Below are 25,576 nucleotides of genomic sequence, written 5' to 3'. Positions count from 1 at the left end.
TGCAATGAAATCTTAAAATCCAATGAAAGTCTGTTTTCAATACCGCTTTACGAATTTTATTGTCCATTTAACAACCGAAGAACATTAACATTCTTTAGACACTTAAATTTAATCATAATGACAAATATTGAGCTTTCTAACTGCCCTTCTAATAATTTAGTGCTTAAAAAATATGGGTTTGCTTTTCTGATATTTTGTCTCAAAATTGTAAATAAGGTCAATTTACCCAGCGGCCTGCAAATGTCTGAGCAATTTTGTGTTATTCCCAAGCAGTCATTTAGTAACATAAAACACAACATGCTGCATGACAAGAACACTCGAGAGGTTTTGTATTTCATTCAGTAACAACAGTTCAAAGGATCTGGGCAGGAGTCAGTCCCATCATGAGAGTGCTGAAACCATGGCACCAAGAGAGGGGACAAAACCAGAGTCCCTCAAACAGACAGAGGTGCGGAGGGAGCAATTTGACTCATTTTGAAACTTCTCTTTCTTAAGGGTAGTAGAGAGCCCACTGGACTAGCATTTGGAAGACTGGGGTTCTGAGCATTGTTCCAAAGACATATTGCCTCACCAAGGCTCAGATTCTAGAAGATCAGGGTAATTGTAATACCTCTCACATACGATTTTGAGAGGATTTAATTCAACATTATAAATGAAAGTGTTTGCAAACCAAATATGCCCCTTGAAAGTAAGGAAGCATTAGCGTCTTTATAGTTGGGTCGCTGTATACCTATTCTGACCAGGATCACAACTTTGGTCTTGTGTGTGGCAAAATCTCTCTCACCATTCTAAGCTGCCCTTTTGCCACTGTGAGGGACTGGCCATTAAATGTGTGTGCTGGTCCCTGTGAATTACAAAAATGTGTGAATAAACGAACACAAACCCACTTCACTGCTCGAAAAGAAAATGCATGGCTAATGTGTCTATTGGTGGTGTCTTCTTGGCCACAGTCGAGTGCAGCCTCACGTATATTTCTCATCTCTCTCCACAGCTTTGTTGCTCTCCATGATAAGCTCATCGTCATACACACACTTGATTTTGTTTGCCTTATTTGCTGCCTCCTTGGGTAGAATATAAGCTCCACTTGGGCTGGGGTATTTGTCTGTTTCCTGTGCTGTCCTATCTCTCCCACCAAGAACAACGATGGACATGTAGAAAAATGAATTAATGATGTCCAGCTTGTGACCATTATATAAATGCTCATACGTCTGCAGCCAAAGGAGACCTGTGAACCACTGGGAATGGTTCATTAAAGTTTATGCTACTTTTAATGTTTTTAACGTTTCGATTCTGCTGTAACAAAGCCCATAAAATAATTTCATTATTTTTAATGTTTTCAACTGGTCTCATCAGCAATTTCTTATTCAAGCATTTTTGTCCTTTTAGTTTTTGACTCTGTGAAGAGGGAGTATATAGCTCATGCCTCAGATACTAATGTTTGGTTTAAAGAAAAACATAAGACATAGTGAGTGAGTACTGTAGACTGTTTGTGCCCCCCACCCCCAAATTCATATGTCGAAACCTAATCCCCAATATGATGGTATTAGGAGGTGGCGCCTTTCGGAAGTGATTAGGCCATGAGGATAAAGCCCTTATAAAAAGGACCCCAGGGGTGCCTGGGTGGCTCAGTCGGTTAAGCGTCTGACTCCTGATTTTGGCTCAGGTCAAGATCTCATGGTTCATGAGTTTGAACCCTGCAACGGGCTCTGTGCTGATGGTGCAGAGGCTGCTTGGGCTTCTCTCTCTCTTCCTCTCTCTGCCCCTCCCTTGCTTGATCTCTCTCTCTCTCCCTCTCTCTCTCTCTCTCAAAATAAATAAGTAAACTTAAAAAACAATAAAAAATAAAAAAGATCCCAGAGAGCTCTCTTGCCTGTTCCTCAATGTGAGGACAAGTCAGAAGACAGAAGTTCCTGTCTGTGAGCCAGGAAGCAAGGTCTTACCAGACACCAAATCTGCCAGTGCCTTGATCTTGGACTTCTCAGCCTCTTAAACTGTGAGCTTGTTTGTAAGACACCCAGTCTCTGGTACTTGGTAAAGGCAGCCCCAAGGGGCTAACACAGGGAGTTTTCCCCTCCCCCGAGGAGAATTTGCATATAAATTCCAAATCTACTCTCCAAGCAATTTCCCATTATTTAAGGTTCATAAGTTTCCTTTATTTACTCAATTGCAAGAAACCAAAGTGTGATTATAAACAGCATTAATAACAAAGAGGCACAAAAATCCTACCACCCTCTGTTCCCACTTCGGAGCATCTGTCAGATTATTCTACGGCAGATTGGAAAGAGGGGGTTGTGTTAGCAGTCACGACCTAACGGCCAGTGATGGTGGTTCCATACTTTTCAGTGGGAATCACTATTTAGAACATTCTAGTCTTGTTCAATAGCTGCAACAGTAGAAGATGGACCTGTGGGGAGTGCTAAAGAGAAAGAACCAGTCAAGATGGAACGGAAGGATTAAGGGGGGAAATCCCACAATGGTGTTGCTTTCATCCATCTTTGAGAGGGGCTTTCCTCTGTCTTTATACAATCATACAGACAGTGGACAAGGTTTGAGAAGCCAAGAAAAAGACGTTTCTTTCTATATTTAATTCCCTCGGGTCTCTGACTCCTTGAGTTTGAAAACAACTTCGTTTTGGTAGGATTTTCCTTTGCACTTCTAGAGCCAGTGCAAACGCTGATCTGTTAGACACGGTTAAAGAGAGTGTAAAATGATACAGATGGTAGTGATAAAGTGTCTTAATGTCACCTTCTCCCACCTAGCATTTTGCTCCTTCCTTAGTGACCTTCATTTGGCCACTTCTCCTGCTTCAGGGAAATTTCCGGACAAAGACTCGTGATTGGCTGTCTGTGAATTAGAGACACAAAAGCCTTAAACGCCTTTACGTTTATCTTGTCTATTTCCAGAAAGAAAGACACAGTGTAGATGGAGAAGAATGCCATGTTTGAAGACATGTGCTTCATCTAGAAAGTCCAAGGCAGTCTCTGAAATGTGCAGGTATGCTACCAAAACATTTATTCCTCTTTTAATTTTACCCTGGAAGGTCGTTGGTGCTTTGACATAGACCAAGTGGTCCCAGTAGGAAAAGCAAGCTCAGTGTGGGCTGTTGTCATTTACAGCATGCAGAGAAAGGTACTCACCAGCGCTGACAGTGATGGCTTCGATAAACTGCTCTCTCCAGCTGTTTGTCCCAACCACAAGGGCTAAGTTTGTCTTCTTAATAAGTTTGTCCACGGTACTCTAGAAGGGTTGGAAAGAATAAGATAACTGTTGGGTTGGTTAAAGCCTTGGGAAATCTAAGACCTTGGTGATTTTGAAACCCCAGGTTCTACGAAGGGTAGGGGATGTTAGGCTCAGAACAACAGTATTGACATCAAACACTGTTATGGATTATGCAAACGAGCATAGCCCTTGGCTGGATCCATTCGGAAATAGAAATTGCTTCATAGAAAATTCGAGCCTCTTTCACTGCCTAATGGCCAGTGAAGAATGGCCTCAGTGTTTAGAAGAGCAGACATTGCAGAAGCCCATCCCTTCCCCTTGAATGCTTCATGAACTTGCTTCTTTCCTGGCTTCAACTGTGGCATCCTGTCTATAACTGAATTAGTATATGGCCTGCTCAGCATTACACGTTTCTGAATAGCTGGAATTGGCAGATAGATTATGGAACTAAAAACTGTTATTATTGTGCTTTGGTTTATCAATGAAATGCAGCCAGAGAGCAGAGCCCCAAGAATTCTGCTGCAGGATCATCAATAAATGGATTTTTCTGTGGCTACTGATTTTGTCAGCCTGGCGGCTGTTAGAGAAGCCACTCTAATGCTACTTCTGTTGCAAACAAGAAAAGGTGGACAAGAGAAGTTTAATTCATATGGTTTAGGGCACATTGCAATTGATGTTGCACTAGATTTCCCTCCCTGTTACTTTTCTCTTTAGACTTCTTTTTCTCTCTTAGACTTCTTTTTAAGCACTTGGCTTTCTACAGTGAGCACCCTCTAACTTTCTAAATGTCAGTTAAGGTAACAACAACAACAGCCAAACATTCACAGGAGAACCAAGCAGGCAGATACACCCAAAGCACTACCACCAATCATAGCGACTACAGGGAGAAGGGTCACTCCCAGGACATGAGGGTACCCTGCCCAGAGAGACTATCGCGTGGACTAGTCTACCACACATATCCACACTTACTGTCAGAGCATCCTCGAATCCCCACTAATTGCAAAGAGGCAGAAAACACATATTATTTGTCTCAGGTCAACATCTATACACGTTTAATGCAATGCACGTCAACTGACTATAGCTTGGGAGAGAGAGAGCGAGCAAGTTCTCAGCCAACTGGGAGTGAAGAAAATGTGATCTGAGCAGCCTGTACAGAAGGCCAAAGCTCAGTTGGAACGTCAAGTGTGTTAGTTCAACGAGAGTCATCCGAACATGGAGATGATAATAAGCATGAAAGGGCCCACCTCCAACTGGCCCACTCTGTATTTTCAACATCGTTCCTTGCTAGATGTTTTCCTTAGGGTGGTGACCTTTCCGCCCTAGCCTTGTGTCTAGAACTGCTAGCACCCCTGATAACCGCTGTAACCGTCACTGCTCTTGGCCACAGTATCTTCAGGCACAGGACAGGCATGTCTTTTCTCTCTGGACTCAGCCCCATTTTATCAAGCACACTGAGTGTCTTGGCTGGTGCCAACTCACATTTCTGTGCAGGATATGACAAGAAATGACTTTGATTTTTCCTAACTGTAATGGAAACTTGGGGAAGGTCTCGCCAAAGGAGCCCTCTGTTCTGATGCCAAGGCAGAGAATCCCATCACCTGGGAGATAAACAGTTAAAGAGATAAACTGCTGTAATAGTTAAACACACAGAGTTGCCTCAAGTAACATCTCTAAAGAACAAAGTTTTAAAATAAATGAAAGTTAAAATTTATGTGTATGAAAAACCCAGGGTAGATTGTAAACTTTGGTTCACGTTGACTCTGGGGGACTATGGGACAGCCTGGTTCTTCTGAGGGCTTAATTTGCATACGTGTCCTCCCGTGATCCACGGGAAGAGGGGACACTAAGTAAGATGAATTTGAACTCTCACTGCACTGGACCTGTAGGCTATTGTCATAGCCTCACCATCAGCAGTGGGTGTCAGGAAGCCAAACCCTTAGTCACAAAATAATAAACAGGAACCCAGCAGGCAAACGCAGAGTGGGACATTGTGAGGTGCCACCCAGATTCGAGTCTCTCATATAGTTCTAAGAGCTCTGAATAGGTTCTTTAAAAACAGCTATGGACCTAGAAAAATAAATTTCTTAGAAGAATAACATCCTATTGATATTCGAGGGCACTTCAGGAACATGCCCTCAACCTCCCTTTCCTTTTAATAGTAACTACTGGTGAACTTTGAGGAGACGGGAGGAAATAGCCTATGGAAGCTATTCTAGAAAGGTAACAAGTGGACTTCTGTAAAGAGACTGGGGAGCTTTCAAACGTCCAGGTCATTGGAGTCGTTACGAGAGAGAGCTTTGGACCTAAGAACACTTTGCCACCTGGAAGACCGTGCCCTGCCACACCCAGTCCGATGCTTCCTGCAGAAAGTTTCTGTGACTGCTCTTCCTAGTCTTGGGTGCGTGGAAGGGGAAGGCTGGCTGTCCCATAAAGGAGAGACAGGCTGTCCCATAAAGCCTGTCCCAAAAGGCAGGCTGTCCCATACAATTATTCCCCATGAGAGCCCTGGAGGGATGGAGGGCAAACTTGCCCAGAAATGCCAAGTAGTAGAATCTCCGTTATAGCAGGTGGCACCAGGCGCTCTGATTCCAGGTGAAAAGAGGGGGCATGAGGAAGAGTGAGGTTGGCTACATCTGGACAGACTGGTCCGCGGAAATGGACAGTCTGAGGTATCTGCACCCCTGGGATCACAGGGAACCTGTGTATGTGTGTGTCAGTCCGCAGGTTCTAGATCAAACAACAGGTGAGCTCCGATACTTGGGGTCTGCCCAGAAAGCACCGGTCCCAGTGTTTACCCCTGTTCCTTTGGATGGGAATGAGTGAAAGAAACGGAGATTTGCAGCAGCCTGAAGGGGAACGTTTAATTGCATTTTTTATTTTTTAAAAAAATTCACTTCAATTGCAAAAAGACATTTTCCCTTCTACCTGTCTCCTCTCAGGCACCTCCGTTTGTGAACTAATTTTAAAAAATAATTAATGGATCCAGGTAAAGGAAAAGAGGCCGCTACTATGAAACATCGAGATAAAATACTGAGGCTTCTAAGGTCCTGGCCTGATTGTCCCTGTTGGGATCCTCATTCTGGTTTTCCAAATAGGAGCAGAGTCTGCTTTTGAAAAATAATTGGGGAAGATGCAGCTGCACCATGGGTTTGTAGTTCTGGAAAACCAGAGAACGAGGTTCCTTTTCATGTCCCGCTCCAGAATTAGTGTGTGGCTCTCCTGGGGTCTTAGCTGTCAGGGCTGTGTGAACGAGACGGGTGGGAGGTAGAGTAGGGACAGAGGGAGCAGCTAAAATGGACGGCAAGTTTCGCCTCAAAATTCTAAGCTCACCCTAAGGCCCATCTGCTTAACTTCTGAAAAATGACTTTTCATCATCCAGAGGACCAGGAATCCAATTTCATCTGCTCAGTTGTGAACTCTCTGCTCACAGGCACTATATACCTTTAGTATGTTGACTGTGCTAAAATGTCCTAGGATCTGAAGAGGAGGACTAATTATAAATGAGAACTTGTCAATGGGGTGGATGTTTTATAGGGAGAGCTTCCCATTCCCCCTCCAGAACAAAAGCCTCCTAACTGTCTGCAGTGTGAGCGGTTTGCTTCTAATGGATTCACTGGCTTCTTCAAATAGAGCTTGGTTTCCTCCACACATCACAATCTCTTGGAATCCACCTTTGCTTCTTCCTTGCTCTCCCTCAGACAAAGTCCTCCCTTTGGGGCACCTCTGACCCTGGGCAGTGACAGATGCCACCCACTGGCCCCTGGTTCTGATACTGTTCAGTTTGCAGGACCTCTTGGTTCCCTACCTTTCTAATTCTAGTTCTGCCCTGAAAAAATTCTCAGTTAACGAGCCAGTTCCTGACATTGACGGCAGTCTGGACAGTCTGGGTCCCGAGATGGGCCTGGCCTCCCCCGTGGGCAGCGTCGGTGAGCATACCTTGAATTCGTAGGATTCTTCAATGATCACTTCCAGCTTGGTGTGTTCTCCCAGAATGGGGCGCCCCATTTCTGCAATGCGCCTCTCCTCTTCCTCTTTGCTGGTCAGCGGCTGCTTGTCATCACATTCCTCTGTGAAAGGGAAGGGCAAGAAAGTTAGCCCTTTGCTCAATTTTCTTTGGAAATCCCTGGGTTCTGCTACAAGAAAACCGAGAAGGAAGGAAGCCCTAATGACCTACTAAAAGTCCCTTGGGTGAGATCATAAGGCCGGAGGGGAGAAGTGCTGGCATGTCATCACTTCACATCACATCACTGTTAACAGCAGGTGACTGTAAATGACCCACAACCTGAGCACAAGCCAAAGTGCAGATCAGGAAAGCAGCTCATATGGGCATATCACTGGGAAAGACTCTGCCTGCACGCCGTCTGTGCTGAGGGATCACCCAGCTGTCCCCTGTGATGCTGGTTCACCTGGCTGTTTTTATACATTCCTTTAGCAGGTGACCAAAGGAACCGTAATGAAAAGTGCTGGAGTGACACAAGGGATGGAGGGATCCGGCCTCCTCCTCTCCACTCTCCAGAGGCAACAGAAAATGCCCCAGCGCCAAAAAATTGGTTGAAGGGAAATTCTGATCTTAGCCAGAGCCCCTGTTGCAAGTTAAGAAGCAAACCATCCATTCCGTGTTTCACAACGATGCCTGTGTCCTAGTGCTTCCGCTCTGTGGTGCAAAGTTGAGATTTGTTAGGAAGACCTTGACCACGCTCATCTTAAAGTAAACGGGGGGGGGGGGGGGGGGCAAAGGTGAAGCCTTTGCGAGTTAATACCACTCACCATGTGAGCATGATTATTTCCAGAACCACCAGGTTCCTTACACTCCAGGAGAGGCTAGTGGGTGTTAAGAAAATGTTAATGGACTTGAGAGTCCACTAATGAGGGGAAGCTCACAGTTGGCTCCTCACTATGTGAAGGTCATTAGGATAAATTTCAGACTGAAAAAGGCCATGCACATGGCAAACACCATTCCTATAATCACCCTACCTCCTTATCCTTCAGGCCCAGGATGCTGGAACGAGACAGGCTACTTGAGTCAAGTCAAATGTACCTCATCTCCAAGGGAGTCGTATGGGTGGTATGGAAAGACCTCTGCCCTGATGCCTTTGCTTCTAGAACTTTCCAGGCAAACTGCCTGTGGTAGGAATCTGTTGACTGAGGAAACACGAGAAAGGGAGGGACTTCTAGCCCAGTCTTCTTGCCTTTTGTGTTTATTTAGGCATCAGCTTCTGCAGGAGTCCATACCTCTCATTCCCTCCAAAGACAAGTTTTCCCTCTGCTGAGGGCCCTGCTGTGGTGGTTCCATTTGATGCTCTAGCAAATTTTGTAGAGAACCAGTTCCTAGGCCAGCTCACTGCTAGGGCACAGAGAAGATGGGCTAGGGATACTGCTAGCTAGCATTTTAAATACCAAGTGTCAAAACCAACCCAAGGCAAAAGCAGGATGTAGCATATTAATGCTTTAGTATGTATTCAATAGTGTCTTCCTAAAAGAATATTTTAGAATCTGCTTTTCTATCCCCAATCCTTACGTGGCCTCAAGGAAATTAGACGGAGACTAAAAAATAAGTGATTTTGGACTGACCAAAAAGTGCTAAATGTTAAGAGATACAAAGGAGAGGGGCAAGGAGATTAATTTTAACTGCAGAAGTAGTAGAGATTTTTATAGCAGGCTTGGGAAGTTATGACCCAAGAGAAGGCAAAGGGTTCCAACTGGTGTCCTCCAGATTTGTCCTTGAAATTGTGTACGTAGTCAAGGAAGTGGTCAGCTGAGATATGTGATGTCTAGTCTACCCAGTGCTCAAGTCAACCGTATTTTGATTCCTTGCTTTCTGATCCTTGAACTCAGGATAATGTTATTGGTAGTTTTCGTAGCAGTAGGTTCTTTTAGTGTCTTTGTTCAAAACCTTGGCTGAACATGGATGTCTTAGAGACTTACAGCAAATAAAAATTATTTTTCCAGAAGAACAGCCAGGATTATTATTTGAATTACAAAACCATGGAGAGAGAATATTTATTATGGCTTCCTTTTCCGTAGTTTACCTATAAGTGATAAGTTGCTTTAAATGGGACTCAAGGCACTTTATGTAGAAAATTGGAGAAATTACAAAAGAAAGGTGATGTGGTCACATTGTTTAATGCCACATTCCACAAAATGAAATTATTTGGAACGTGGCATTGAACAAATGGACATGGTAGTAAATGAAATTGAATTACAGTGATTAAAAAGGGTTATTTATTCCCTTTTTAGTCATCTTTCCATCCTTCTGTCAGGATGAAATGCTTAGTTTGGTGCTATTATATCTGTAACTAGTTCCTGACATTTGCTGTATATGCATATAAAGATCCTGTTTGTTGTTCACATGAGAAGTGAGGTATAGAGATGGGAGAGCTTAGAATGCAGCGAGGTGAGGCTGAGAAATCAGGGTGGGGAAGCAGCTTGCTCTGTCTAAGGGAGTCAGGGAAGCCTTCAGAAAAGAGGAAATATTTGAAATTGGCCTTGGAACCTGCAGAGCAGCTTGCCAGGTGAAGTTGGTGGTAAGGTTGGCTAGAAGGTGGTATAGAAGGGGGCATTCCAGGCAGACAGATGTCCAAGCACAAAGGCATAATGTCATGGAAAGGTCAGGGCTATTTGCACTTAATAAATGTCATGAACATTTAAGAGAGAATTGTGTGTGATGGAAAGGAAGCAACTAGATAAATCCTGGTGTTGCTCTGCAACGATACTGATAAATTAGTATCTGTGGTACAGATTTTTGATGCTGGCAAATACTGGTCTGTTTTTTTAAAAAGTGTCCTCTCTTGGGGCGCCTGGGTGGCTCAGTCGGTTAAGCGTCCGACTTCGGCTCAGGTCATGATCTCACGGTCTGTGAGTTTGAGCCCCGCGTTGGGCTCTGTGCTGACAGCTCAGAGCCTGGAGCCCGTTTTAGATTCTGTGTCTCCCTCTCTCTGCCCCTCCCCTGTTCATGCTCTGTCTCTCTCTCTATCTCAAAAATAAATAAACATTAAAAAATTAAAAAAAAAGTGTCCTCTCTTTGGAGACACCTGGATGGCTCAGTCGGCTAAGCGTCCAACTCTCAGTTTCGGCTCAGGTCATGATCTCACGGTTTCCTGAGTTCGAGCCCTGTATCAGGCTCTGTGCTGACAGTGGGGAGCCTGCTTGGGATTCATTCATTCATTCTCTCTCTCTCTCTCTTCCCCCCCCCCCCCACACACTCATGCTGCTCATACTGTCTCTGTCTCTCTCAAAATTAAAGAAAGAAAGAAAGACAGAAAGACAGAAAGACAGAAAGAAAGAAAGTGTCCTCTCTTTAAAAAAAAAAATCCTCTCTTGAGATATCTTTTATTGGTTGGGGGAAACAGTTTAACATCATTTGTTTGGATGGTCTATTATATTTGTTTCCTTTTCACTTGGTTGGTTTTTGTTTTTGTTTTGTTTCCTTTTCATTTTGAATGCTGGATCAAACACAGTCCATTTTACTCTGGCCAAGTCAGTTTCACCTCCTTACTTATGCACAGTGATAACATACTGGAGTTTTAGTTTGGCTTGTCAGAGAATTCATTCTCTGTCTCTGTCTCTGCATACATATACAAGTATACTTTTAAAATTCACCATATTTAATTGAGAAGTTGATAGTAAATCACATAACATCATAGGCTTAACCAACCAACACAATTTAAAGATCAAATGTGTAATTCATACTCACTGTAAAAATCAGTATTTTTTTAGAGTTTATTTTTTAGAGAGAGATGGAGAGAGCGCGAAGCTGAGAGAGGCAGAGAGAGGGGGAGACAGAGGATCCAAAGTAGGCTCCGTGCTGACAGCAGACAGCCTGATTTAGGGCTCAAGTCCACAAACTGTGAGATTATGACTTGAGCCGAAGTTGGATGCTCAACTGACTGAGCCACTCAGGCACCCCATAAAATCGGTATTGACAAGACATAAACCAAGCCTGTGATAAAACCACCAGTCAAGTCTGGGTATCATGATTATTGAGTGGGTAAGTGTGATGTGAGGAATAGGAAAGTCCTACTGGGGCAGGAGGAAGTGTTTCTACCACAGTAGCCAGTGATGGCAATGATTGAGGAATGAATATCCCTGTCCTCATCCAGAGACTTGGAGATGATGCCTGGGCTCTATGCTTACGGTAGATTTGGGATGACTGCGTGGTCCTCTGGTCACCTTGGCAATGTTCCCTCTAGAGAACCCCCCACAGATGTATTATCATCAGTGTGTATGTGGCTATCATCACATTGCCTGGAGGCAAGAAAGGCAGGCTCTGGAAGGAAATACAGCTTGCTTTTAAAGAAACTTCATTATACTTGGAATGAAAGACCCATTTTGAGAAGCGAGACTTGCGAGAAATCTGGAATATGTTGAAACTTGAGAGGGAGAGGCCATGGGGTCAATCTTCTCTTCAGGTCCATTTGCTCCCTTGACTATGCATCCTGTCCTGTGTGGATATGCTTGTGTTATTGTTGATGACCTACCATACTCCCAGCTGCAGAGAAGCCACTGTATCCTTTAGCAATGTTCTAGAGGGGACAGGGGCCAAACTGTTTCATGTCTAAAGACTTCAAGAACACTTGAAGGCAGTTAACTTCAAGCTAACTAAACTGTGGTTTTCAAGAACCATGATGCAATGAGTACCTGCAATGGTGATTACAGTAGAAGGGATCGGATGTTCTCTAGCATGAACTTTCCGGAAGACAGGCTGGCCTAGCAAAAAGGACAGGCAGAAAATCAGCAGAATGGATGCACTGGTTTGCTACCAGAGCTTTGTGGAATTAGTAAGCTAAACATCACATCCAGATGCACACATCACAAGCAGTGTTAGTTTGGGGATTGAGTTACTCCTACGGAGGTCACAGAAGTGAACAAATAAATGGAGTAAGTGTTCTAGGAGCCAAGCCAGATTATGTGAATGAACCACACCCTCCTCAGTAGGGGGTGCTGCTAGATTCCTGCAAGCGTCTGAGGTGGAGTGTCCATGCCCTTCAAGTGACTGCTTCCAGAGGCCTCACAAAACAATGGAAAGCACTTGGTGTGATGACAGGCAACCTGGTTTTGAAGCCTACTGGTGCCAATGACATAGCCAATAACCTTGAGCAGGTTATTTCCCAGTTTCCCCGCATGTAAATGGGGATAATAGTACCTGCTCCATCCACATCGTAGGTTTGTTTGAGGGTCTAGTGACATAGCATCTGGGAACATGCTTATTTATTTCCTGGGCAGTCTGAGTAGGAGAATGTTTTATCCACTGGCAGGCTTTGCAAGGGTACACCATCATCACAGTAACTCTTGGGTTATTTGGGCCTAGGGTTTTCGTTAAACTTCTGGCTCAATCGACTGCCAAATCCACCTGCCGTTGACTTCTACCAAGAGCTACCTAGAACTGATCTGAGAATTGATGAAATCGACTTGGTGCCAACTTTTGCCAAAATGCTTGCCATCTAAGTTTGGGCAAAGCATTCTCTTCTCTGAGACTCAGTTTCCTCAACTGTAAACGAAGCTAAAATTGAAGGGGGTTGGTTCCTCTACCCTAGGTACTGCAGTGATTGAAGTGTGTTACAATGTCAGAATGTTCATACTTTGGCTTTCTTAAAAAGCCACGTACCTTGTTAAGTCTACTGTATTATGAGAATTATCTAACTGGGAGAGCAACTTTTAGAGAAGTATATTGACTTTTATTATACAACTCTATGGCTGCCTGTTTAGGGAATCACACATGCCTCTCTCTTCTCCAAATTGAACCAGAATACTTAATTTTTTTAAACAATCCAAATTAATGTGCTCTAGTTTCACATCACAAGCAGTGTGATGCACACGCAATGAGTCCCCCTCATTGATCATTTGACTGGAATTCACACTGATGGCATTTATGAGACATGGCTGGGCTTTGGATTGCAAAGGGGTTAAGATGAAGGTAGGAATGAAGAGGTTGAAAGGGAGGAAATGAAGGTGCTAGGGTTAGAACACTCATCATTAGAGGGCCAGGCTCTGAATCCAGATGGGTGATTTGGGGTAGATTGATTAATCAATTGATTAATCTCTTTCAACCTTCATTTCCTTCATATAGGTGAGAACAATAATATCTTCGTAAGGTTGAAGATTAAATGGTATACCAAATTACAAACTCTAATGAGCTATAACGTATAGGAGGTTATCATGTTTTATGCCGTAAAGGTCAAGGGAGAATGAGATCATAGGTCCCAACAAGGGCCTTTCAATGAGGCAAGGTCTAGGAGCAACACATAAAGATTTGCAAATTCCAAAATCACCTCCAGCACTTAATGTCCACCACTAATGAAATCTCTGAAATATATTGGGCTGTGGACCAAATGACTTTTTCAATTTCCATATATTCTGCTTCAGATTTAGATTTTCACACTCAGCTGCACAAGACTACAGAAAAGCTGCAGGCGGAGGCCAAGGGCTAGATTAATTCTTCTCTACTGCCCTTGCATCTCAAAGCCTTGACTTCAAAGCCTCAAAGTGACTTCAAAGGAAAGTTCTTTAGGCTTAAAGCTGCTTTTCACTGTGTAAACCTAAGTTTTAGAACCTTCCCCAGGGCATCTATAGCGTGTGGATCCCAGGTATTCTGACCCAGCTCAGGAGAAGAAGGGTCATCTAAAGTGAGAGGGGCCTGCCAATGTGGAGATTCCCAGAGAGTTTTGGAACATTCTCTTGTTCTAACTGTATCAATTTCAAGTGTTGGGAAGAGGGGGGCAAGAACAGAAAATCTCTAGTTCAAATTAAAGCCTTAAGAAAGATTTGATGAAGTAAGTACATGAAATGATAGAAATCTTTGGAAGGAGTGATTCTGTTCTCTTGAACGCAAGATGTGTCCAAGGCAGGAAATGTTGGGCATTACTGGACGGATATTCTAGAACATGATATGAACAATTTCTGGGGAAAGAAAACTAGGATCCTGTTATTACCTAGATATTTAAAAGGGAGGGTGCTTCAAGTGACACAAAAGAAGGCCCAAAAAGCAAAATCCTGACATAGTCAATGATCAGGAAAATAGGAAAATAGCTAAATACATCAATGTATTTTAACAAGGCACTATGTAGCCAATTATTTTCTAGTGAAGATCTCATTATCAGGCTGCACAGGACTTAAGGTGCTGCTAGACCCTACAATATTTCTCCAATGGTTGACTTTTTAATTTCTAATTATTTCAGAATCCATGAAGGCTACCTTGCCCAATTTCCACCTCCCTCAAATCTCACAAGGACAACCAACTTATTGGGTGCCAGGAGCAGAGTATTTCCAAGAAGGCTTCAGTGAGTTCAAACATGGGATGAGAAAAATAAGATAAAAGTTTTAAAACTAAATGCAAATTCCCATACTTGGATTCAAAACCAGCATCTTCAGCAGTGCACAACTGGGGAGACTTGACGGGGTGGGGGGTGGGGAGAGCTTCACATGGTTCAGATTTTAAAAACCCTCTGTGAGGACTTGTCCTGTTTAAGCATTTTTATCCTTTTCAATGTCTGTGTCTCTGAGAGTCTATGGATTATTTCATCATTAAATGCCGTGTCCGGGGAGGAGAAGCAGAGAGCAAAGACCCCCTGTGAAATTGCTCTCATTCAGAAAGTTCCACTTTGGACAGAATCATATTGGAACGACCTGATCATGAGTTTATATGAACAGTGGTTTAATTAATTCCCAACTCCCCCACCATAGCATTTGCAAAATGGAAATTTTTGGAAATATTTCCCCCCTTAAATATTTTGGTTCAGCTGATTTCAGGAAAAAAAGAATGCCACTGTTGGTATCTGCACAACATATTGAAAATGCCATGGCCATTAGGATGCCTTTAGAGACATATTCAACCTGCACCTTCACACAGATCAGACCTACCATTTATTATTTCTGTCCCTCTCTAAATCTGCATAGATGATTCTGAAAAAGTGAGAAAATGCTTAGGGTCAAAAGGGAGGATGCCGTAAGGAAACATCTTCCTTCTGTACACAAGAAAATAGCTTTAGAGTGTTTGGAATAGTTTAATGTAATCAACACAGGCTGGATACCAGTATGAATTTGAGAGTTTTAAACTTTTTGACTCGCAGTTTGGGTTTTTATAGAACACTCTGTAATGCACCCAAAGAAGCCATGATTATAAAGCTCAAACTGAAGTCCCCAAACAAGGGCTCAGATTGGTGCTGTGGGGTGAGGGGAAAGGACTGCTCTGTCCTCTGCTAATCGGGCATCATGTATTAGTAGGAGCCTGAACTTGGGCCATGGAGCGGTCCTAGATGTCAATTCCTCTGTTTCCTTAAGGCCAGCAATTGTCTTATTTATTCTGGCACTCTGGAGCATCTGGCAGGGGTACACAGCACATCATCGGTGCTACATGAACATTTATAAATCGACCAGTATCAAAATGTGAACAGTTACAGGTTCTCCATACAAATGTGCATATACAGGAACACAACACACACGTTGTTAATGTGTAAAACGTTAAATGTGTAAAGTCAACAAGAGCACACCATGTGCCACGGCTAAATGTTAACGCAGGTTACCTAAAATGTGGTTTTGGTTTGATTTTTAAGGGCATTTGGGGGAAAATGAAGGACATTAAAAAAAAAAACAACTGTCTTACCGTACAGGTATTTTCCTTCATAAAAGCAAATAAAAATGAGAAGTGATTTTTAAAAATGTAAACAACACATGGTGAAAACAGCAAAAAAAAAAAAAATTGACGTCATTAGCTTTAAAAATTCGTACCTGTTATTGTGAAGCCACCTAAAAAAGAAAAAAGAACAAATGTTACAATTTATTTAACTTACAATCTAAATAACAAATACTAGTGACATTGGCTGCCTGACCACCCATCTAAGATACAGAAACTTGCCAAATTATAATCACAATGAAGAAAAAACTGAAAACATCTGCACATGATTTAATCGCTACTCATTCTTTTAAGATTATGGGGCTTAGTGCACAAATTTAATTCTTGTGCATACCTAAGCAACCGCTGGTTTTTAAAGAGACTGCACTGAACTAAAAATGGAATATAAACTATCTGAACTACACAAAAATGAGGCCAGCGGCCCTACACAACAATATGGCTAGTAAACCAACAGAAATAAAAGAAGAGTCAGAAAGGTACTGTATCACCTGACATTCATGGAAAATAACTTAGAAAAATGGAAAGGAAATGCAAGAAATGAAATGCTTACCAAGCTCATTCAGTAACAGGGCTGTGAAAGAAACAGACAAAGACAAACACAGAATAAGAGACCAGATGAATAATGAAAGTAAGAGGAATATCAGCAGAAAGAAATCCAGGCAGATTTGATTACAGTGGTAGGGGGCCACTGCTAACATGGGTGCACCCCAAGGAAATGTGGCATTGGGAATATTTTCAAATAAACAATCCCAACGCTAATTTTTGCAAATGTGTGTGGTTGATTACATATGTGTACAGTTCACCTGGGGACTTCATAAAACATTTCTACTGTATATGTTTACATATACTATACGTATCCAGTTTACCACACACAGTAGAAATATTTTACGGAGTTAATCTTAACTTTATTTGACTGAGTCTTCCTCATTACATATTGCCAGAGGGTTACTGAACTCAACATATGGGAGTCTTAAATCATCCAGGATCTCAGGTCTGATACCTGTCGTTCAATGACGATAGATAGAACATCTCAGGAAATTCTATTTTGGCTGCCCTGCCTGACGGAGACTTTGGCACAACGTAAAGCCCTCTCTGGAGGTTCTACTTATTTGGTATTCACTGGCCATCAAGGGATGCTTATGTTTTTTAAACCTTCAAAACTTGAGTCCTAGGAATTAGCGCTTATGTGTGTGTCCTTATCTATGACTTCTGCATATTATAAGTGCATGATCACACTACTTCTTGTGGATCTGTAACTTCATGGAAACCGACAAGGCAGGTGGAGGTGGGGTGGGGTGGGACATCCGTGATTTATCTTCCAGGTTATGTGCTTTAAACCCAGACTATACAGTGGCACTTTATTTTGGTGAAAGCTACCTAGCTAAACATATACCAATTACTTCAGGAGTTGTGGAGGAGAATGCTACAATTACATTTTCAGCCCTGTTTTCCTGCTAATGGTAGTGGCATTAGAGGATACTTTCTAAAACAAGTCAGTAATTTCACTTATAGTGACAAGAATCCACTTGGAAGGGTGCGAAACCAGATAGTGCTCTCAAGGAATTTTAATTTGCTTTCACATGAGGGCATATTTTACTAAAATGGCAATTGAAAGAGCTGTATCTAAGATGCTCTTCCTTTAGATAAAAGACAGTGTTTTGGAGGAATACATTTAGAAGTAAGTGCTTTTTTCCTGTATGTTAATGAGGCATTTTTGATCCCATCTTTGTAAGAAATCAGCTCAGTTTTCTAAAGTGTCTTTTTCTTCTGCCTACTGCCTATGGAGCATATTAAATAGACCACATTAAAATGAGTCCCCAAAATGTTCCTTTGAGACATGATTAAGTCAGGACATACACTTTTTTTTTTTTTCTGATGGACTCTGAAGTCTGTGAGTTCTTACAAATGTGAGATCAAATTCCCCCAAATGTTGAGTCTATATAGGAATAGACTATATTTGATTTTTTTTCTTACATGTAAAAGTATAAATTTCTTACCAAGTGGTCTAATCGTCTCCTATGCTACTGCATTCATGTTTGTATGCAGTGAGTAAGAGCTATTAATGTGTAGAATGCTCATTTTACATAATCCCTTTAAAATGGCCACTAGTAGAGGGTAATTATATGAAGCCCTTGTGATAATTCAGAACAAAATATTATCTTTAAGGGTGGTATAAAATTCCTGTCCTTTCTTATGAAAACTAGGCCGTGGAAATAGATATAAAATCAAAGAGCACAAAGAAATTGGCTTCTTTGTTCAAATATTTTCTAAAAATATGTAAGTACAAATCAACTAAAAAAAATCTAGCTTTAAGGATACTGCTATTTATTTTTCCTTTTTACTATATATATTAGAAAACTGTCAATTCTATAAGGATCAAAACATTTTGGAGCATAAGGCTGGCTAGGCCTTAAGCAAGGCCTAAATTCGTGTCTACCTCTTGTCCCTTGGAAATGTCATATTTGATGATATGAAAAATCTTAGGCCAAATGGATGCTACAATGTGTACAACAGTATTCTTCAAGGGTCTTTGCTCTTATTAAATATCTATTTTTTTGAAAACTGGGTTGTTGAAAGGAGCCTAATTACTAAATTATCTCAAAAGTTCCTATTAGTTGCCATTAGACTAATGGCATTAGTTATAAGTCATTACTTATTAGTCATTACTAATAAGCATTATCACTAAGTTTTTATGACTAATGTTCAAGGGGAGATTTGGTAGTCGGAAGCACATTTTAGAACAATCCCTGAATAGTGAATAACTGAACACAGAAATCATGCTTTTAGATCATCACTTCTGATTTACAGAAATCTCTTACGGTATTTCTTAAGTCTGTGTTTCAATCCAGGTTAGTGGGCGTTTCCTGAAGAGAGGGGGCATTTCTTGGTGCACTTGTGAATGAGGGAAGGGGATGAAATTGCTAAAGCTTCCAAGGAAATAAAGGATAGTACTTGGAGCCGAGGAAGAGGAGAGAGTTAAGTGTGAGAGTAGGAGACACGGAGAGAGAAGAGTACAATTTCTCGCTGGTATGTCTTTGTATACTCTCACACCTGTCATTCCTCTTCTTATCCATTTTGGTTCCTCAAGCACAAGGGAGAAACTGCACTCTTTCTCATATTCCTCACGGTCAAATATTCTAATGGTAATGATCTTCCTGTGGGAACACAAGACAAAGGCAAAACAAATGGTTGGCGTCACACGCTCATGCTAGGTGTTCACCAAGCTGCATGTTACTGTGATGTTATGAAGGTTGAACTGGCAACACATGGACCTCCAGAAGTATGTAAAAGGGCATCACGGCTACTCCCAACTGGCCCCGGTGACGTTTTCTTCCAATTTACCACTTACACCATTTCTTCCTGCTTCACTTAGCTGTCAGGAAGTACCCCAATTTAGGAAGAGAGATCAGAAAGTTGGCTTCATTTTGGCCTGGCAAACGTTAGCACCATCTTTCCCAGAAATGGAGGCCTGATTGACTGCACTGAACATTCGTTTCTCAGCCCTGCAGTGTGCAGAGTGGCCAAAATTGGCTGATGGAGCTAGAGGTTGGGACCGCTGTGGCCCCCGGGGGTGAGATCTATGCCCTGTTACATAGGTGGAGGGATGTGTGTGTTGTGAGTCACGTCTGAAGAGTGCAGGCATCCAGGGGTGGCACAGGCCAGCAAGAAGCTGTTGGGCTCAGCCCTGGAGCAGCTCCCCCACCTTTCTTCTCACTCATCTCCACCAGGCGGGGCTCTCCAATCTCAAGGAAGAAGGTCTTGTTTTTCTCATACTCCTCATCATCAATTACCTTGACTGATATTGTTTTGCTGAAACAGAGAAGAGTAGAAATTGACGAACAAGGGAAAGAGAAGAGAAGGAACATAGAGAAGAGGAAAGCAAGGTTAACGAGCTGCACTTGCAGACAAACTTCTGTACTTCCAGAGAACCTTCCATACTGTGACTTTGTTCTTCCAGAATGGGTGTGGGGTAGGTCTGTAAGATTATAGAGGTCACCCAATGCATAGCTCCCCTGCCCAAGGCCATGGAATGATTTTAGGCAACACGTAGCATTCAGGACTAATAGGTTTATCATCATCATGAGGAGGAAAAGCAGAAGAACACAGATCACAATAATAAGAAAAAAAATATTTACTTAGTAAATGCCTTAATCGTAGGATTGTCTGAGCTGTGCCCCGGAAATCAATCCTTTAGAACAAATAGGTAAGTCACATCAAAATATCAACAGAGGTTATCTGTGAGTGACTGGCTTATGGGTCATTTTTTAATTTTTTTACCTTCATTCTGCTTTACTGTATTTCCAAACATAATATTTTTATCATAAAGTTTTATTAAAGTAATAAATGTATAAGACCATCACAAAATAAAATCAAACACTTTTATGTTACCCCACCCAATGTCCTAGAATCAGACTCTTATTCAAGTTAGTCAGATTTTCCACCTAGATCTCAAGGGGAAGGTGTTCATGTTTTATTTGTCTTTCTAAAGAAGAAAGCTGAGGCCTCCCAATAGCTGTTTTGGAAGGTGGGGGATGGGGAACCATGATGTTATAGTTATTTTCATCCCTCCAAAGTTGAATTTCAACTCTTACAAAATATACCATTTATACTATTTCCAACTCTAGCAATACACCAAGGCATTTAGTTAAGAATTCTTCCTGTAATCCATCCATTAGCACTTCTAGCCTTAGGGTCCTCTGGTTGAGAGTGACTGACAGACAGTAGGACAAATGCAAATATTATGCAAATGTCAATTTCCCATAAGCCTGATGACTGTGAAAAGAAATCTAATGTTACCTTCTAATTAATAAGGGCTTAATCACTTCCTATATTGCAACTTACTCAGAGCCCCCTAAACACTTGTTTGTCCTTGAAAAAAAATTTTTTTCCAGTAACATTGGCCAAGAACATTTCTGACTAAAGTTTTTGAAACAATGAATTTACATAGACACAGTTTTAATGTCATGGACGTTATTTAGTTTGAGTGGAGTTTTCTAGATCTTCTGGAACAAATTTTGTTTATAATCTTTTTTTTTCTTCTAGTTATTGATCAAAGCCATCAAGTTTCATTTAGACCTATGTATGACAACGAGCTTCAGTGTTCTTTCCTAGTATTAAATAAAGGTAGAAGTTGCTTTTAATTTTCTGAAAATCCTAGTTCCTAATGCTAAATGCTTTAGTCTTACTTTCTGGGGTTAACATTGTGGAAATGAGATCAAATGATTGCGTCTGGTCCTTTGGAGCCCCATAACCGGCTCTCTGTTCCTCAGCTAAAGAATATTCCTGAATGATGCTCATATCTAATTTCTCATTACTGAGGAATTGGGGTTCATAACAGGGCCTTTTCTATCTCAGCTGTGTTCTCAAAGACTGAAATACTAAGGCCAGATGAACATCTGTAAATGACTAAAACAATAATTATTTTTATTTATTTTTTATTTTTTAAATCATTTTTAAAGAGTAGTTAGGTATTTACAAAACTACCAACAATGTGATGAAGTCCAACTACATGTATACAGTGAACAGTTCCTGTCTAACTTCTAGAATTGTTTTCTGGAAGTGACCCATTTACTCAGAGAGAGAGAGAGAGAGAGAGAGAGTATGTAAATATATAATAAAATTAGCCTTCCCTGACTATGTTAAGGTATCTGATCATTCCTCAATCTCCAAAAGTTAAAAATTATTAGAGCACAAGAGATGTAAGCCATGATGATACATGAACTCTTTATTTCAGAACTGAATTTGATGTTATCAGTGAAATCAAGTTTATTTTGCAAAACCTGCCAAATGTCTATCCTCTTTGTCACTGAATTTTTGCATTTGGGGTATTAACTTCCATCTTCCTGCCTTATAGTCATAAACTACAGTTGTACAATTCCACTAACGAAATCACCCGTAAGACCAAGTGTGGCAAAGTGCTGATGGGCATTAGAAGGGCCCTGCCACCATCGTCTGGACTTGATGGTCTAACATGCCTTATCGAGGCAACTTCATGAAGTTGAATGAATGTAGCTTAATGTAGTTCAGCTAACATTAAGCTGAATGTCATGTTGCAATGCTCTTGCTTATATTACCTAAAAACATTTGACTTCTCTTCCTGCATCTTGCAATCCCAACCCATCCTATGTGTAATCCCACGTTTTTTTTGATTTGCATAAATAGAGCACCATAGAGACGACTGGAGTAGCCTGGCTAACCGGTAAGTCTGTTAAGAAAAAACTACTGGTTTTCTTCCCAAAAAGCAACATCATCATTCATTCACAAATGAATGGAAGTAACCAAATAACATTGTTTCATATCCTTTGTGAATTTAATCCTCTATTGTTGTAGCAGCTTTATTTTCTATACTCTGGAGTATGAGAAATATAAAATCCCACACAATTTGTATAATAAAATAAGCACTGAAAATTTGCCTTTAGATTATCAGTATTTACTAGGTCCATAATCCTTAGAAAATGTTTCAGGATTTGATAACTGTAAGACTGGAAAATCAAAGATGAAGAAAAAGAAAACAGTACCTCTGTAGGTGCCTGGCAAAGACACCTAAAATAGATGGGATTTGCATAATGGCATATTATTTCAAAATCATTAATAATACCATCAATAGTATCCCTGACAGGAGGAACCATTAAATTATAAATTGATTTTGGTGCTCTTGCATAGTAAAACTATTAATAGGCAACTTGATTATTGAAGGACATTTCAGTCCATTTAAAGAGGCAGGATAAAGTTAATCCTTATGAATTAGCCCTTGAAATCAAGAGAGGCAAAAATCAGAAGAGATTGCTAATGTTCACCTTTCATTTCTCCCCCTAGCAAAGGTAGCAAAGGTGAAAATGACTAACATAATTTGAGAGAGAAAGAGAGAGCGAGCACGAGCAGAGGAGGGGCAGAAGGAGAGGGAGAATCTTAACCAGGCTTCATACTCAGCGCAGAGCCCAGCCCAGAGTCTGACTTGGGGCTCGATCCCAGGACCATGAGATCATGACCTGAGCTGAAATCAAGAGCCAGAAGCTTAACCGATTGAGCCACCCAGGCACCCCCTAACCAATGTAATTTTTAAGGGAACTTATCGTTAGGCTGTCCTTTGCTCACTTTTCAGAGCCTAATGCCACTTCTTCCATCACAGGGGAAGTTACATGAGATGGGGTGGATTTGGTAAGGACTCCAGTTATGCTAGTTTGATAATCAGCAGAAGCACACCTCTGTTCCTCATAATTTTGCAGTGGATATAGAATCTCAAGGACTGAAAAGATTAAAGGCCCTCCCATTTGCACCCCACCCCCACCCCCCATTGCCACACCAATCCCATATTCAAAGGGCTTTTGCTTTATAACAGGGACTCCCTCTCCCTGAGAACACAGATTCGTGTTGGCTGTCCTTTTGTTCTCTTTACCCACAGGTAGCAGTCAAGTCAAGTTTTATTTCTTTAGACTGAAAGGTTAACCAAAACAAGACTGGAAGACTCAGGTAGACATAGCCCTTCAACCAATGACATCTCTTGTACTCTGATTGCCCTGATAAGGAACAAATAGAAAAGCTGATATCGTGCAACTTTCATCTACCATAATTATGAAGAAGGTAATGAGAACTTTTCACTTGATTTTTTTAAAACATCTCTCTAAAGTTGTTGAGTGTACTATAAAAAATATGTTTTCTGGAAACTAGCAAAGTAGTTACAGATCTTATGATAACATTAGATGATTTCTCAATATGGCCAAAATTTTTATAGTAATACACCTTGGTTCCATTTCTAGGGGGGAAAAGATTTTAAGGAAGATCAATTTGTTTAGTGGAAAAATACGGGCCATTCCTTTTGATTTCTTTGTAGTGCTTTTTCTCTGATAATAAACCAACAACTATTTTGACTTCTCAGTCTCTCTGGTATCTGATGGGTCTCAAAAGACCCAAACACCTTATAACATTCGGCCAAGGAGTTTGTATATCTGGTGGTGACTCAGGCAGATGGTGGGAAAGGAAAGAAAGAGGTGGCTTTTGTAGCAGAGGTAAAAAAAAAAAAAAGAGGAAGAAGAAAATCTCTGTAAAATATATTCTGATATCTCATCAGTAAGTCAAAGTAGCATCAGGGCCTCTTTTTCTATGTCAACCTCAATTTGCCCTTCTGTGGTTTTTCTCAAGACTCTTCTTGATGTTAAGAGAAGTGAGAAAAAGATGAGTTTGGGAGGTTAAAGAGAAGAGACTCTACTTTTAAATCTCCATGTAAAAGATTTTAGTGAGTATTTCACATATTTGGATACTATTTTAACATTTATTTAAAAAAAAACCCTAAACTCTCTTTAGGCCTACTGAGAAGTCAATGAACCTATGAGCACTTTACATTTCTTAATTCACCTGTCTTCATAACAGCCCTAGAAGTAACTTCTGCTTAACATTCACAGAGGAAACAATGACTCAGAGAAGTTAAGAAACTTCCAAGGTCACAAAGTGAGACTCCTATGACTGGCTTCAAAGACCAATACCTTCAATTATATGACGCACAAAGTTCCTTATTCATTCAGCTGCGCAGTATTTTTATGACCACTTTAAAGGATCTGGATCATTATTTTAAATTAATATAGAGGTCTATTGTTTTATCTTTTTGTTAAGGATTGCCTAGATTAGCAATAGTAGAATTTCAATTCTATTTTTAAAAGGAGAGCAACACATATATTTTATGATGGCTGTTCTAAAAAGTGGAATCCCTGAGGAGATAGAGGTCCTATTAGAAGTAATCAAGGGGCGCCTGGGTGGCGCAGTCGGTTAAGCGTCCGACTTCAGCCAGGTCACGATCTCGCGGTCCGTGAGTTTGAGCCCCGCATCGGGCTCTGGGCTGATGGCTCAGAGCCTGGAGCCTGTTTCCGATTCTGTGTCTCCCTCTCTCTCTGCCCCTCCCCCCGTTCATGCTCTGTCTCTCTCTGTCCCAAAAATAAATAAATGTTGAAAAAAAATTAATTAAAAAAAAAGAAGTAATCAAAACGTGCCATGAATATGTAGGGACTCACCAATTCTGAGAACTTTGAGCCACCGATCAGTAGCCTCAGCCTCATATGGAGAGGTGGGGGGCTTGTTAGAACTTCAGAATCTCAGGCCTACCCCCCAGGCCCACCAAATCAGATCTGTGTATTAACAAGATACCCAGATGACACTATGCATGTTAAAGTTTGAGAATCACGGATCTAGAGAGGACAATGCGTTCTTTTATTAAGTCAGATGACAAATTAAGAGGCTGGTAATAGCTGGGCTTGTGTTTCGGTTCTGTCTGCATATTAGAATCACATGTGGAGCTTTGCAAACTTTAAGTGGGGGGCTCGGCTCACTCGAAAGCAGTGAAACCAAACACTCTGGTTGTGAGGCCCCAGCAAGAATACAGTTTTTAAAAGTTTTCCAGGTGATTCCAATATGCAGTAGGGGCTGGCAACTGGCTAATGGGGAGCAAGACTGTATGCCTGATGTTTAAAAGAATGTATTAAATAAAGAATAGATAGAATTGTGAGAAAGTCAGAGTCAAAACTAAATTTCAGGTCTAATTAGCAATCTAGACTGAAACATGGGAGAAACATTTTGCTTTGTCCTTCACTAAAGTGGATTATATAGACTATTTAAATTGCTCTTTTCTCCTCTGAGGAAATGCTGGTCTCCTCAGGCCACCCTAATAGTATAGGTGAGAAAACACCTTGAGCATTCAGGCAGCAGGGTTTACACTCATACAGAGTTATTTCCTTCCCAACC

General features: G+C 41.3%; 1 protein-coding gene and 2 long non-coding RNA genes across 15 annotated transcripts in view; 2 read left to right on the top strand and 1 right to left on the bottom strand.

Moving 5' to 3' along the window:
• The window catches only part of SLC8A1 (solute carrier family 8 member A1), a 385,952-nt gene that overhangs the window by 46,590 nt on the left and 313,786 nt on the right, over positions 1 to 25,576 (bottom strand). For 5 of the 13 annotated variants that reach the window (XM_045447045.1, XM_045447046.1, XM_045447044.1 and 2 more), the window contains 7 exons: positions 19,551 to 19,657; positions 16,398 to 16,418; positions 15,943 to 15,960; positions 15,818 to 15,832; positions 11,857 to 11,925; positions 7,156 to 7,286; positions 3,138 to 3,237 (listed from right to left, as the gene is read on the bottom strand). In XM_045447045.1, coding sequence (XP_045303001.1) covers positions 3,138 to 3,237; positions 7,156 to 7,286; positions 11,857 to 11,925; positions 15,818 to 15,832; positions 15,943 to 15,960; positions 16,398 to 16,418; positions 19,551 to 19,657 — 461 coding nt within the window. Of the gene's footprint in view, positions 1 to 3,137; positions 3,238 to 7,155; positions 7,287 to 11,856; positions 11,926 to 15,817; positions 15,833 to 15,942; positions 15,961 to 16,397; positions 16,419 to 18,898; positions 19,003 to 19,550; positions 19,658 to 25,576 lie in introns of all 13 variants that reach the window. The other 8 variants (XM_045447038.1, XM_045447036.1, XM_045447037.1 and 5 more) reach the window with 8 other exon arrangements.
• LOC123581201 lies at positions 2,423 to 15,887 on the top strand. Its single transcript, XR_006703665.1, has 2 exons — positions 2,423 to 2,994; positions 14,394 to 15,887. It is a non-coding gene; the product is annotated as an uncharacterized LOC123581201 (long non-coding RNA).
• On the top strand, positions 16,425 to 18,358 carry LOC123581199. Its single transcript, XR_006703662.1, has 2 exons — positions 16,425 to 16,927; positions 18,014 to 18,358. It is a non-coding gene; the product is annotated as an uncharacterized LOC123581199 (long non-coding RNA).

Source organism: Leopardus geoffroyi, chromosome A3 (genome assembly GCF_018350155.1).
Source record: "Leopardus geoffroyi isolate Oge1 chromosome A3, O.geoffroyi_Oge1_pat1.0, whole genome shotgun sequence".
NCBI classification, from domain to species: Eukaryota; Metazoa; Chordata; class Mammalia; order Carnivora; family Felidae; genus Leopardus; species Leopardus geoffroyi.
This window is presented reverse-complemented; position numbering and strand designations above follow the sequence as displayed.